Source organism: Cervus canadensis, chromosome 12 (assembly GCF_019320065.1).
Source record: "Cervus canadensis isolate Bull #8, Minnesota chromosome 12, ASM1932006v1, whole genome shotgun sequence".
Classification (NCBI taxonomy): Eukaryota; Metazoa; Chordata; class Mammalia; order Artiodactyla; family Cervidae; genus Cervus; species Cervus canadensis.
This window is the reverse complement of record NC_057397.1, coordinates 38,240,121-38,254,287: the sequence shown is the minus strand read 5'-3', so window position 1 is coordinate 38,254,287 and position 14,167 is coordinate 38,240,121. Positions and strand designations below refer to the sequence as shown.

At 39.0% G+C, this 14,167-nt stretch overlaps 1 protein-coding gene across 8 annotated transcripts in view; it reads right to left on the bottom strand.

Moving 5' to 3' along the window:
- Window positions 1-14,167, bottom strand: part of ZFHX4 (zinc finger homeobox 4) — a 207,229-nt gene that overhangs the window by 24,402 nt on the left and 168,660 nt on the right. For 5 of the 8 annotated variants that reach the window (XM_043483293.1, XM_043483291.1, XM_043483295.1 and 2 more), the window contains exons 5-6: window positions 11,200-11,268; window positions 2,451-2,570 (exon numbers count right to left, since the gene is read on the bottom strand). In XM_043483293.1, coding sequence (XP_043339228.1) covers window positions 2,451-2,570; window positions 11,200-11,268 — 189 coding nt within the window. The remainder of the gene's footprint in view (window positions 1-2,450; window positions 2,571-11,199; window positions 11,269-14,167) is intronic. The other 3 variants (XM_043483294.1, XM_043483296.1, XM_043483298.1) reach the window with 1 other exon arrangement.

The following is a 14,167-nucleotide window of genomic DNA, read 5'->3' as shown; positions in this document are numbered from 1 at the left end:
GGAAGAAAACCAATATACACATAAGTGGATATTTAATCATTAGAAATACTTATAAGAAAAAAAAATCCATGTAATAATTTTTTCACCTAATGAGATTCAATGTAGAAAGCAGAAAACTTTGTTAAAGGTTCACGTTGAGAGTGGGCACCCCTGTCTTGTTCCTGATCTTAGAGGAAATGCTTTCTGTTTTTCACCATTGAGAATAATGTTTGTTGTGGGTTTCTCATATGTGTATGCCTATGGCTGATTCATGTTGATCTATAGCAGAAACCAACACAACATTGTAAAACAGTTATCCTCCAATTAAAAATAATAAATAAATAAAAATGTACCAAGGGGGTTAAAAATGTTCATGTGAGTTGTCAATAGCAAGAACTGTCAATGTCTGGGATGTTTGAAAGCTAAACATCTGCATCTCAGTAATTCCTTTGAGTTGGGTAAAGTACATTTTTATCTCTATAGATGTAGTTAGAGAGGCATTCCTATAGGGCTTAAAATGTGTCTTAGAAAACTATCATTATCCAATGGTCTGTATCCTCTCACATGCCTGAGTACTGATGAGATGGTACATACAATGAGATGCCCAAGAAAGCATAATAACTCATCAGGCCATTAGGGAGTGACTGAGCCCATTATTTATGTAGACCAGTAAACCAAGCTGATGGAGACAGAGCCCTTGTATCTGTGGTATGTTCCAAGCAAGACTCCTTACTCATTGATGAGATTGGAGCCATTTTCAAGGGATTCTCACAACTCATCCTTTACAAGGTATTAGTTACTGAAAGCCAAGCACAGTGTCACATTCCTAAGGATTGCGTGAATACTCAACAAACACCAATGGGCTGTGTTTGACACATTCTTCTGAATGTGTTGGGTTGTGGGTGGAACATACCCTGAAGTCTCTTTTGGTGCAACTGTGAGAAAATCACTACTGAAGGCAGGGAGAGTCATGGCCTTCCTGAAGTAGTCAAGCAGCTAGCTTTCATGAGATCCTCCTAGACTTAAGCTGACTCCCTTGCTATTTCCAATTCTTTTCAAATGAAGTTTAGATGGCACTGCCCTTGACCTTAACTGATCACAAGGTATTTCAAATACCTTGTCAGTATCCCCAGGAGCTGTATTATTATACAGCTAGGGGATCTTTTTTTTTTTTTTTTTTTGGTACATTCTTTAGGCTCAAAACTAACCTTAGATCCTCTTTGTTAAAATCAAATTAGAATCATATGCTAGCCACGATATGCTGGATGCAAATTTAAATGGCACTTTTTTCACTGGACTCTGGAGAAAAATTCAGCATGGAAGGGTGTGGGGTGGGTAGCACGGAGGCTCTTCAAATAATTTGCAAAGGAAATGGAAAATTTAGATCTACAAAGACTGAATTACAAATGAAGGATAATTCAGATTTAAATAAAATTGCACGTGAAAATGATATTTTTTGCACAACTCAATGTCTTCATAGCGAAAACAAGCTTCTTTAGATGCGGCTGTCACTGGAATTCCAGGAAAAGATAGATGACTACCTGAAACTAATAGGCTTGAACCCGTTTCAGCACTTCTTCTGCTTCAATGAGTCCAACATAATAAAAATAGGTATAGCGTGCAGCAAAAGTAGCCAATGTAATATTCATTGCGACCATAGATTTCCATCTCATACATACAAAGCATGGATGAAGTCATATATTTGCCAAATCAAACACAGAAAAAGCCTTAGGTATCCACACCAGATGCTGGCCTAGGGTTTGTTTGTGCACAAGTAAATGTCATGACACGAAGGTTTGTTTTCAAAGACAGTAGCTTTCATTACTGGGATTTGTCTATTCTAGAAGATCAAAATTACCCAGCACCTAATCCCTTCTCAATGATATTTCCTCTTCTTAGGCTGAATCATCTGTAAACTTTTTCACTGGATTTTGTTTGAAATGCCTCAAATAGATGCCCTTAAAAAGGGCAAATTCCTGAGTGTAAGTTGTAAAAAAAAAAGAAAGAAAGCAAGGAAAAATAACATTTATTTTTAGGGTTACGTGGTTTAGGGAGGGAGGGGGGTGCATATGACTGAATGAAAAAATTCAAGTGATATCTAATCCCATGCTTATGAAAAATTAATATGCCATCAGAGGAATCATAAGTATAGCTAAGATTAATGAAAGGCGCTTAAAAAATTACAAGCACACAAACTGATTTGATTAAAAAATAATCTCACTGGTCGTCCTGCAATATTCTTCAACTTATCCACATCTATTCTGTCAGATGGTTATGATTAAAAATAGGTCAATGGGAGGCTACTGATAGAAATCACATGCAAAATGCACATGCAGTGAATAGTAGTGGGAATGTTCAGACAGTTTAAAATGAATAAAAGCTTTTAATAAGCTGGGGGTGGGTCAGCAAAGGAAGGGTTGATCGCTGGGATGGGGTGGGGGAGGGAAAGGTGAAAGATTCTAGCATCTTACCAGAGTCTTTATTAGAGTTTTTGCCTTCACTATTGTCTCTCTCGCTTGTGTCTTTCTCTTCCTCGTCAGCCCCGGCTATAGGTTTAATGGCTCCTTCTGCCTCCTCACTCTGTTCTTCTGCTAGGAAACACACACCAGTCAGTAGGATGGAAAACCCCAGAAACACACACCCGAAAATAAACGACGTGACCATTTAGAAACTTTGTTACTTAGGAATCATTTGCAGACATTCCTTCTCAAAAAAGAACATGAATTTATTCAAAAGTCACTATTAGAACCTGCTGGCTCTACCAATACAGGGTTTGTTTTTTATCTCAAGCCACTTCTTTTATTTCCACTGAGAAAATGTGCCTGTACTAAATTAAAAGAAGTCTTTTCAAAGAAATGCGGTTTGAGCTAGAAAAGATTTAAAAATGAATGCAAGGCGATTTTGTAATTTCAATAGTAGAGCCTTCAAAACTACATGAACCCACTTCTCCATGGACTTGGATAAACGGCAGAATGAAGCAAATTCTCAGAAAATTGTCTTCATAATATAATGTGATAATGATGGGTTAAATATAAAAGACAGGTGTTTCTCTCAACTTTCAGTCCTTAGACCCCAGAGAAATCCTTTAGAATTTGTCAGAGTTAGATCACAAAACTTCGGTTATCCTGGGATTTTTTTTTTTTTTTCTATAGGGGGAGCTCTACAGAGCGTAGGACAGAAGAAGGTATACTTCTTCTATGACAACCACATCACCCCACACCTCATTCACGGGTTTCACACCAGCTAGATTACATGGAAATCCTCATAGTAACTCAACCCTATTTAATTATTCTGTAAATCTTAGCTACGCCGCTGCTGGTGGATTAATCTGTTTATGCAGTTAGCCTCTATGCTGGGTCGGTGTAGCACTAATCCGTGAAAGGCCCACTGTTCTCTTTCATCCTGCGATCATTTGTCTCTCACTGTGCTGATGTCACATTTTAATGAATTTTTAGCAATCTGAGTAATGCCAGATAACCAGACTTGCAACTCCCCACAGCATGGCATGCTGTTTTCATTGCGGCACAAAAAATAAAAATCCTATTCCCTTGTTCAGGTAGGAATTACATAAATTAGGAGAAGAAGGTAAAATGGGATTTGAAGCACCAGGCTCCTCAATTTCATAAAATCTTTAATGACCATATAAATTAACCCTGGAAAGGCAAAAGGTCATTGACACCCATTTGCATACACTCTTCTATTTGCTTTTGATAAGCAGAGCTTTTATGCAGAGAACATGATACAATTAACCCTTCAAGAACCGTACAAAATGCGACTCTGGACATTTTAAGTGTCAAGCATTAACTGAAAATTACACACTGCATAAAATTTTCATTGCAAATGCTATAGTGATTGAAAGGGGAAATCGTGGCCCTCTCCACACCCCATGTTTTTTTAATAATGTTCTGACAGCAGAATGAAATATCCACTGTCATATGTAGCAGCTGAGCACCAAAAAGAAAAAAAAAAAATTGCTATTTAGTGTTTCACTTGCCAGCCATGCTCTACCACTATGAGATCAGAAAACAACAAGAGGAAGGTTGGTTCTGGGCAGAAACTCAATGGCAGAAACTCCAAAGAAAGACTCCAAGTTTGAAAACAAGGATGTTTAAAACATGTGAAATCAGAGTTTGTTTCAACTGGAAGTCCTCAAAGGCACCATGCAAATCTACTGACTCCATAGATACATTTTGATGTTGCACCAAAATTCAGGGGAGGTCTTCAGGGAGAGGTCAGTCATTGGAGCGTTCGGGGAAAACTTCCCTTTCAGGCAAATAGACGTGAAAATTATACTTGAAGATGAATCAACCCTTCTCCTGGCCCTACCCTGCTTTCACCCTCCGGTGGTAAGAGGTGATCAAATCCAGGCCTCCTCCTTCCAGCAAGGGGCCAGGCTGGGTGGGGACCGTGGCCTGGCTCCGTTTGGGAGTCTGAAATCATCACTGGATTAGGTGGTGTCCCCCCTCTCCCCTCCCCAAGTCCACACACGTGACTCAACCATCCGGTGTCCGGCCTGCGACCTACGCGACAGCCCGTGGCAACTCCTTCTCAAACTCATCCTAGGGAAGGGGTGTGAGACTGCTGGGCGCAGATTTACTAGACCTTTCCCCCCAGGCTGGAAAACGAAGCATCAGAGTGCTACTGAGCGTTCTTATCTTGAGGGGACATAAAATGGTAAGGGCTAGCGCCACTCCTGTTCATAAAACATTGCGCGTCAGAAGAAGAAAACGAAAATTATGAAGGTACGAAAAGAGAAACTCCAGTACGGTCTGCGTCTCATCAGACGGTTTCTGCAGGATCCTCTGGTATGTGTCTTAAGTGTGAGAGAAATTCCCAGACAAGTTCTTCTATACATCACGGTGGTGTCTGACCCCAGCCTGACCCTGGCAACAGTTTGAGAAATCTGAATGTGAACAAAGACTCTGTGTCAGCAGCGGGGAGAGATTGTGGGATAGACGCTCCCCATCAACTTAATCGCAAACAGCAGTTCTGAGGCCATAACTTTGCCCGGCTCCTCCAAGCCACAGCTCATAACCTCCAGGGTGGATTTGCCCGCACTCCCTCGGCTTCTGTGACTTCGGGCCCCCCTCCCCCTTTTCTGGTTCTCCCTTTGAAGTAGGCAGGCAATTAGCTCTAATGCTCCAGCAATTCAGACCTGTTTTGTGGTTTCCAAGGCGAAAGCTGTTTATTACAGGTAGGGCTCTTTGGAGCCATAGAACTTGGCGAATTTTTAATCAGGCAAAAAAGAATCAAAGGGTAACTTCTGTATGCCATAAAGTTTCCTCCAAGTCAGGAGAAAAAGGTCACTTTCGTTCTTCAGGAGAGTTTTTGAAATAAATTTGACATTCGTTTTATAAATAGACTTTAGAGTCAAGAGTATTAAGGGTGGAGAAACCACTTTCCCCTAGAAAACCTTGTAGGTTGGATTTAGGGTGAAGGGCAAGAGTTGGCTACGTTCTCATTTTCAAGTACCACATTTCCTCAACTGTAAAATGCTGTAAAATGTAAGATGCTTACATTTTACGAAAAAAGGAAGAGAATTTTATGAAAAAAGGAAAAAAGTATACAGCATGGAATGTATTAAAGGGATGTCTTAGAACTGAGGGAAATTACAGAAAATTCCAAAATAAAGATGCTAAAGCACTTTTCATTTTCATCAATAAATTTCTTCAATATATTACATGTAATAATAATGAAAGTGTAGCATTTCATAAAATAGTTATATTCACACTGTGTATATTTCAATTATTTTGCCTCATGGAAAATACAGTATTCATATGTTAAATTTTATGATATAATTCAAATGCACATTAGGTCCAGTAGAACTTCCTGATTTTCAAATAAATGATAAAACATTTCAAAATAATAGGAAGAAGACAAAATAATATTATAGTCATGAAGTGAAGTTGCTCAGTCGTGTCTGCAGGGTACAGTTAACTTCCCCTTGCATTGTTATGGGCTTCCCTGGTGGCTCAGAGGTTAAAGCATCTGCCCGCAATGCAGGAGACCTGGGTTCAGTCCCTGGGTTGGGAAGATCCCCTGGAGAAGGAAATGGCAACCCACTCCAGTATTCTTGGCTGGAGAATCCCATGGAACAGAGGAGCCTGGTGGGCTACAGTCCACTGGGTCGCAAAGGTAGCTCAGTTGGTAAAGAATCCGCCTGCAATGCAGGAGACCCCGGTTTGATTCCTGGGTTGGGAAGATCCCCTGGAGAAAGGATAGGCTACCCACTCCAGTATTCTTGGGCTTCTCTGGTGGCTCAGATGGTAAGAATCTGCCTGCAATGCAGGAGACCTGGGTTTGATCCCTGGGTTGGGAAGATTCCCTGGAGGAGAGCGTGGCAACCCACTCCAGCATTCTCACCTGGTGAATCCCCATGGACAGAGGAGCCTGGTGGTCCATGGGGTTGAAAAGAGTCAGACATGACTAAGTGACTAAGCACTGCATTGTTATCATGCCTAAATGATGATCTTGTAAGTTACACATATATGTAAACTATATTTAAAAGTTTCTGAATGATGAGCTTAGAGTATTTTCATTTGAATTTAAAAAAAATCGGAAAATCACTATCAATTTATTCTATAAAATAATATAACTCTAAAGCAAATCTGCTTCATGCTATCTCTCTGATCTAAACACCAGTCAGTTTTGTTCCCATTGCTTTATTATACAACTGAGTTTGGGAAATCTCTGAGTCTTGTAAGGAAACCACCGCATACTTTTTAAGCCCATGTAAAGAGGAAGCGAAGGATAGCAACTGAAACATCTTTAGTTTTTGACATGAAGCATCAATTCTAGACACGTGGCTTACAAGAATTCCTTCTTGTGCCCCTTCTTTGTCTCCCTGTTCAGCTCTACTACCTCAAAATCTATCCTTTGTATAGACCTACTTAAATCTGACTTCTCTGCATAACATCTTTCAGGGACTGCCATTACATAAAGAAAAAGCTCAATCTTCTGAATAGGGCAAGAATAGCTAGTCTATCACTCCAGTTTCATTTTTCTTCACTTCCTACCTGGCACTTAACTTGAGAACAGTCTCAAATTTCAGGGCACCAGAATCACCTGGAAGACTGGTTAAGCCACAGATTGCTGGGCTCTCTCTCTACAAATTCTGACTCTGGAAGTGTAGAGTAAGGCCTAAGAATTTACATCTCCAAGTTCCAAATGATGTTAATGCTCTCGGTACAAGACCACATTTCATGAACACACAACAGTCATTGATGCCTACCTCCTTCCTATAAGAAACACTGTTCTGTTTCTTGTCTTTTCTAGAATTACTTTTCTTCACTGTATTTAACTCCCATCTTTCCTTTAAGTTTAGCTTGGCAAATATCATTTTTATCATATGTAAAAATGGAGCTAATGCTACTTACTTCATAGATTTGTTATAATGTATAAAAATTAGCACAGAGCTTAATGCAAAATAAGTATTAAAAATGCTAGCTGTATTATTACTCTGAATTGCTTTTTATATTAGAGAGAAAGTGAAAGTGAAGTCGCTCAGTCGTGTCCTACTCTTTGTGACCCCATGGACTGTAGCCCACCAGGCTCCTCCGCCTATGGAATTTTCCAGGCAAGAGTACTGGAGTGGGTCGCCATTTCCCTCTCCAGGGGATCTTCCTCACCCAGGGATTGAACTCAGGTCTCCTGCATTGCAGGCAGATGCTTTACCTTCTGAGCCACCAATTTAGTTATTTTTAATTGATTGATGATTGCTTCACAATAGTGGTTTGAATTTTGTCATGCATCAACATGAATTAACCATAGGTCTACATATGTCCCCCCTTTCTTTTAATTGCTTCTTTCTCCAAAAGGGAAAGGGAAGTTGCTCAGTCGTGTCCGACTCTTTGCGATCCCATGGACTGTAGCCTACCAGGCTCCTCCATCCATGGGATTCTCCAGGCAAGAATACTGGAGTGGATTGCCATTTCCTTCTCCACCAAAAAGTCTTCCATGAATGCTGAACTAAGATTAGTGTTGCTGGATACGTTTTTGGTTGTTTTTTTTTTTCTTTTTCTTGTGCATTAGTGTAAAACAACTTAGTTTTCTTGTGGAAATCAGTATTACCTACTTGCCCTAATAGGTACACATTTACTGAAAACAGTGATTGTCTTATTTGTCAGTGTTCCAGAAGCACCAACCCCCAGGGCTGGAATTATAGAAGGCAGGCAGAACTTGTTACCTGGAACACTGAGTTCCATTTAGGAAGCAAAATTAGGAAAAGAAAAAGAGGAGTCTAGACTCTATTCCCTTCCTCTATTCCTGTTCAATTAAACCTAAAAGGAACATTTGTTTGATTTCGTTTGGTTTTGGTCTGGTTTGGGTTGTTTTGGTTTGGCTTAAATTTTCTCTCTCTACTCAATCATATTCATTATTCAACCATCGCCGGCCTGGCTCCACATCTATTGCTCTTCTCAAAGCCACCGATGGCTTCCATCCTGTGAAATCCAATGGCCACTTTGCATCTTACTTAACTTTGCTCAGAAGATGTTAGTTACTACTCCTTTCTCCTTGAAAAACTCCCTTTCTTGAATTTCATTGCACCAGACTATCGTGATGCCATATCTCTCTGAAAGTTCTTTCTTATTCCCCTTTGCTGGGGACTCCTCCATTAAAAATCTAAATTTTGGAATGTCTCCAGCATTGGTCCTAAGTCCTATTCTCTTATTCAGAAAGAGTGTTTGATTTTAGGAAAAATAACGATCTCCCTAGATGACTTCATCCAGTTCCACTGGTTTAAATTTTGCATCTCCATTTGGATGTCTGAAAGGCATATCAAAACTTAATATGTCAAATCAGAGCTCTTGGTCACCCTTCAATGCACTGTTTCTCCCCAGTCTCCACCATCTCAGTGAATGGTACCACCATTCACCAAAAGCAAGGCTCATCACTGACTTCTTTCTCCTCCTTATATGCACACCAATCTATCAACAAGTCCTTTTACTTCCAATTCCAGGATATCTTATATACAGTAAATCCATCTATTTCTTTTCATTTTCATTGCCAGTACTGTTAACTGCTTACCTGTATCTTGCAATGGTCTCATTACTGGGAAAGACTTGCTCTTGCTTTCCCACAATTTATTCAGCATACCTTAATAAAATCGAGCCATTCTACTGTTTGAGTCCTGCCATGGCTTCCTATTTTATTTAAAATAACATAGGAACCCTTCACTGTGGTTGAACTGATCAGGCCTCTGTCTACCTTAATGACTTCACCTTACCTTGCTCTCCTCTTTACTCATCTCTCTCCACACTACCCTTCTTTCTCCTCGCAGAATATGACCAACCTCTTCCTTCTGTCTGTAATGTCTTTCCCCTAATTTGCTCCTTCTTATTTTGTACTCAACTCACCTGTCATTTCCTTAGAGAACTTCTCTGACCACTGTTTCTAATATAGCGCCTTACCAGTCGCACAGGTGGGGGCCTCAGACTTTAGTGAGAATCACTGTCACCTGGAGGGCGTGTTAAACCCCAGACTGCCGGGCCCCATCTTCAGTGCTTCTGAGACAGTAAGTCTGAGACAGGGCCTAAGAATCTGCATTCTTTCCAGTTCCCAGATTGTGCTGATGCTGTCTGTAAGGGGCCTACACTTTGAAAACCTCTGCTCGACTTCCTTCATCATATTTGTTGAAATCTGAAAGTAACAAATTTGTAACTTATTTATATAGAAATAACATCTAAAAGGGCTTCCTATTGTGGCCCTAGTGATAAAGAACTCGTCTGCCAATGCAGGAGACGTGAGAGGCTCAGGTTCCACCTCTGGATTGGGAAGATCCCCTGGAGAAGGGAATGGCAACCCACTCTAGCATTCTTGCCTAGAGAATCTCATGGACAGAGGAGCCTAGAGGGCTACAGTCCATAAAGCTGCAAAGAGTCAGACACGGCTGAAGTGACTTGGCACATACACATGCAACATCTAAAAATGAGAGAACTAATCAGCCTTACTCAAAACTGATGTCCAACAGCTCATGGCAATTTTGAGTAAATTAATGATTCTGAGTTTTCTTACTTGGGGTAATGAGGACTATGGTATGATATAATCAATTAAGATCAAAGAAGAGAAGAAGTGGTTTTGCAGAGAAGAGCTCAATTTGAAATTTGTTATATTTGACTTCTTTGTAGAACATCTCCATGAAAATATCCAGAAGGCATGGGAGTATCTAAATATAAAGCTTCTCAGAGAGGTTGAAGGTATAAATTTTGATGTCTTTGCTTATAAAACAAATATATTGACAGGTAGTGGTCTCTTTTTAGTTCGATATGTTTCTCATAGTTTTGACTTTTGCCCTATTATTTTCAACCTAGTCATTAATGCAATTTTTTTTATTGGCTTGAAGTGAGGAAGATGAACTGAGTTTATGCTAATTTATTTTAAATATATTCTCTAGTTTTCTATGGAAAAGTAACATAAGATAAAAAATAAATAACGATTTATAAATAAAAAGATATTCATGAGACAGGCATAGGTGAGGGTAAACTTTACTTTTAAGAATTTTTAAAGAGGGAAGTCCTGGCTTTATATTGGAGGGATGGTTTGACTTGCCATTTTAAAACGTATTTCAAAACCCCATTATAAATGTGAGGGACTTTTTATAATAATAATTTTTTGTTCCATATTGACATTATTATTCCAATTGTATAAATCTGGAAACTGGGATCATTATATAGCAGAAATAAGTGAGGTGTATTATAGCAACATGGGTGAAATTCCTCTTAAACTATGTGAATATAATGCAGCTGAGAAGGCATAGCCTTCATTTTTTAACACACACATAAGCATGCAAATCATAGGAGCCAGTGATTGTGTTGACACAGTTGTAAAAATCCAATCAACTCATTACCAAAACTAACTCCAGCATTCAGGTTGTTTGACTTAGGGGAGAAACAATACCCAGCTTATTGACTTTCATGTTGTATAAAACCATTCATTTATGTAAAAAATTTCACTGTGTATAAATGTAGATGTGAGAAATTATCCAGCGGAAGTTACTTGTTCTCTGAGAATTTCCTTTACATATGCATCCAAATTTGACTATATTTAATTTTTATTATATATTTATTATATTTAGTATTGATATCTTCCATATAGGGCTTAAATTTTTTGTGTAAGTGATTTGATCAGTCCTAGCTGGGGCAGTTCCAGAGAGTTTATTTCATAGACTGTGAGAGTAACAAGTGTAACTCATTCAGAACAGACAAGAATAAGACAAATTACCTGAGGTTGCTCTCAACTGCGGCTCTGTAAGATCATCCTCACAGGTCCTGGCTCCCAGAGAGGCAGTTTCTGCAGAGGACATCAGAATGAAAGGTGGTCAGCACACCATGGTCAGCTCTGCAGTGTCAGTCAATACCACAGAACCCCAAATTTGACTTGCAAAGAGATAAGCACCAGGTAGAACTCTATGGCACACCTTACACCCTAGTGGCTGGCCAAAAATGAGTCCAAAGAATAGTAAGCCTAGATCTCATTCTCATGATCAGCCACACACAACAAATACAATCACAGAGAATAAAATATGGAAACAGGAAAGGGCCATTCAGATTTTTCTCACTTGGTTATTTGGCCAAGCCTACATGTTATAATGATAATGCACACTGCATAAAACTGGGAGCATAGTTTTATTTCTCTATCAAAAACATAAAATAAAAGAAAGAAAACCCTGCAATTCCCTGGTAGCTCAGATGGGAAAGAATCTGCCTGCAATGCAGGAGATCTGGGTTCAGTCCCTGGGTCTGGACAATCCCCTGGAAAAGGGCATGGGAACCCACTCCAGTATTCTTGCCTGAGGAATTCCACGGTCAGAGGGGCCTGGCAGGCTGCAGTCCATGGGGTCGCAAAGAGTTGGACACAATTGAGCAACTAACACAATATAGGAGAGATGATGTGAGAGACCAACACAGAAAACAAGTACTTGAAGAAAACTGAAGAATAAGTCCAAGTCATCAATAAATCCACACCTTTATTCTGATCTATTATGTGAGCCCCAGAGCAGAAGTGTTGACAATGTCCTGGTTTGCTAAATTCACACCCAAGTCCTAAGTTCCATCTAACTCTGCTCTTCAAGTTCCCTGTTGTAGGAGAATCTATGATAAACAAGACTTCAGGAATCACCTTTAACACCTTATTTTTTCTCTACATCAATTCAACACTTGCTATTCATTTCATTTTACAATGTATCTTTCATGTCTGTTTCTCTATTTCTCTGTCATTGTATCTTTCCTGATCATTTCAATAGCCTCCACAACCATTTCTCTGCCTGGAATTCCATGTCTTCTTCCCAGTCTAATCTCTCATAATATCTCAAGAACTATCTTTCAAGAAAACAGAATTGCTTGAGTAAAAATCAGAGTTCTAGCACTTTCCAGGTAAGGGAACCCTCAAGTATATTACTTAACCTCTCTAAGCCCCGATTTCCTCATTTGTAAAATGCAGAAATAATTACATAAATAATCAACAACTGTAAGAGAAAATAACACACAAAAAAGGTAAGATGTGATATGGACTTCAAAGTAAGAAAAGCTCATATCTTATTGAAAGGATAAAAAATTTGTTATACAATTCTTACACTGCCAAAGAGACTCGAGTTTATCTAATATTTCTAGGCAATAGCATCTGCAGCTGATTCTGAAGCTTTTAATTAAACAAATAATTAACCTTAAAAATAGAAGTGCTCACCAAAGCACTATTATTACATTTACTAATTGTTTCTCTTGCTACATACAAAATCTTTGGCCTTTATTGGTAAACTGTTTAAAAACAATACAATCATAATAAATACACAGTACCCATTCCCAACAATAACAACAACAACAACAAAAAACAATTATCTTGTAACTATATCTTAAGTTAGTCTTGAGAAAAAAGAATTTGTCATCAGTTTTTGCTTATAAATTGAGGAATAACTTCCAAATAGATCACAGCATTGATGTCTAATCAATAGATCACTCAAGAAGCCCACTTTTTCCTCCTGGCAACTTCTTGCTTCGTTATACCTTGATCAATATTGTTTGTTTTATTTTTTGAATTTTTTTTTGTTCTTCTGTTGAACTCTCATTCATCCCTCAAAACCCAAAGCAAGGGTCACTTCCTCTTTGCTTGCATAACAATGAGCTTTTATACATCTCAGCACTTCTGATACACTGCAACAATGCAATCCATTATGTGATCCATGTCTATTTACACAATAAATTGTGAGTTCCTTAAGAAATTTCATTTCAACATATTCTCAATCAAGGAGAGAGTGAAGAATATCAAAGTCACCTTGTTGTTCAGTTGCTAAGTCATGTCTGACTCTTTGTGACCTCACGGACTGCAGCAAGCCAGGCTTCCCTGTCCTTCACTACATCCCAGAGTTTGCTAAAAGTCACCTCCATTGAGTCCGTGATGCCATTCAACCATCTCATCCTCCGTTACCCCTTCTCCTGCCCCCAATGTTTCCCAGCTTTAGGGTCTTTTCCAATGAGTTGGCTCTTTCCATCGCCTAGGACACCTTTATTCAAAATATTAGACGACACCCTATATCCTGAAACAGATGAATCTCAAGATGGAAATTTTATGAAAGCTTCCCAGGAGCCTCAGGACTCTATAAATTCAAAGCTTTCTCAAATATACCAAAAACAAGTAAGTCCTCTTATATATACATATGGAGAAGGAAATGGCAACCCACTCAAATATTCCTGCCTGGGAAATCCCATGCACAGGGGAGCCTGGCGGGCTATAGTCCTTGGGGTCCCAAAGAGTCGGACACAACTGAGTAACTAAACCCTCACCACCATATATACATATAAATGTTGTGTTTAAAATCATTTCTTCCCCTCTTTTCTAGAGAAAAACAATCCTATTTTATCAAATAATCTTACCATTGTACACACATACACACTTCAGTGTATCAAACGATTTGTTCAAATAGACATCAGTAGTGACTGAACAACAACAACATCTAAGTAAATTTGATCAAAGGATTGCTACTCTTCAAAGATTTATGACAATAAAAAGAAAACAACAACAAACTTATTAAGTTTCCATCTCTGCCAGGTACTGTGGTAAACTATTTGTGTAAAAGCACCTTCATGTAAGCTAGTGGAGGTGATGGAATTCCAGTTGAGCTATTTCAAATCCTCAAAGATGATTCTGTGAAAGTGCTGCACTCAATATGCCAGCAATTTAGAAAACTCACCAGTGG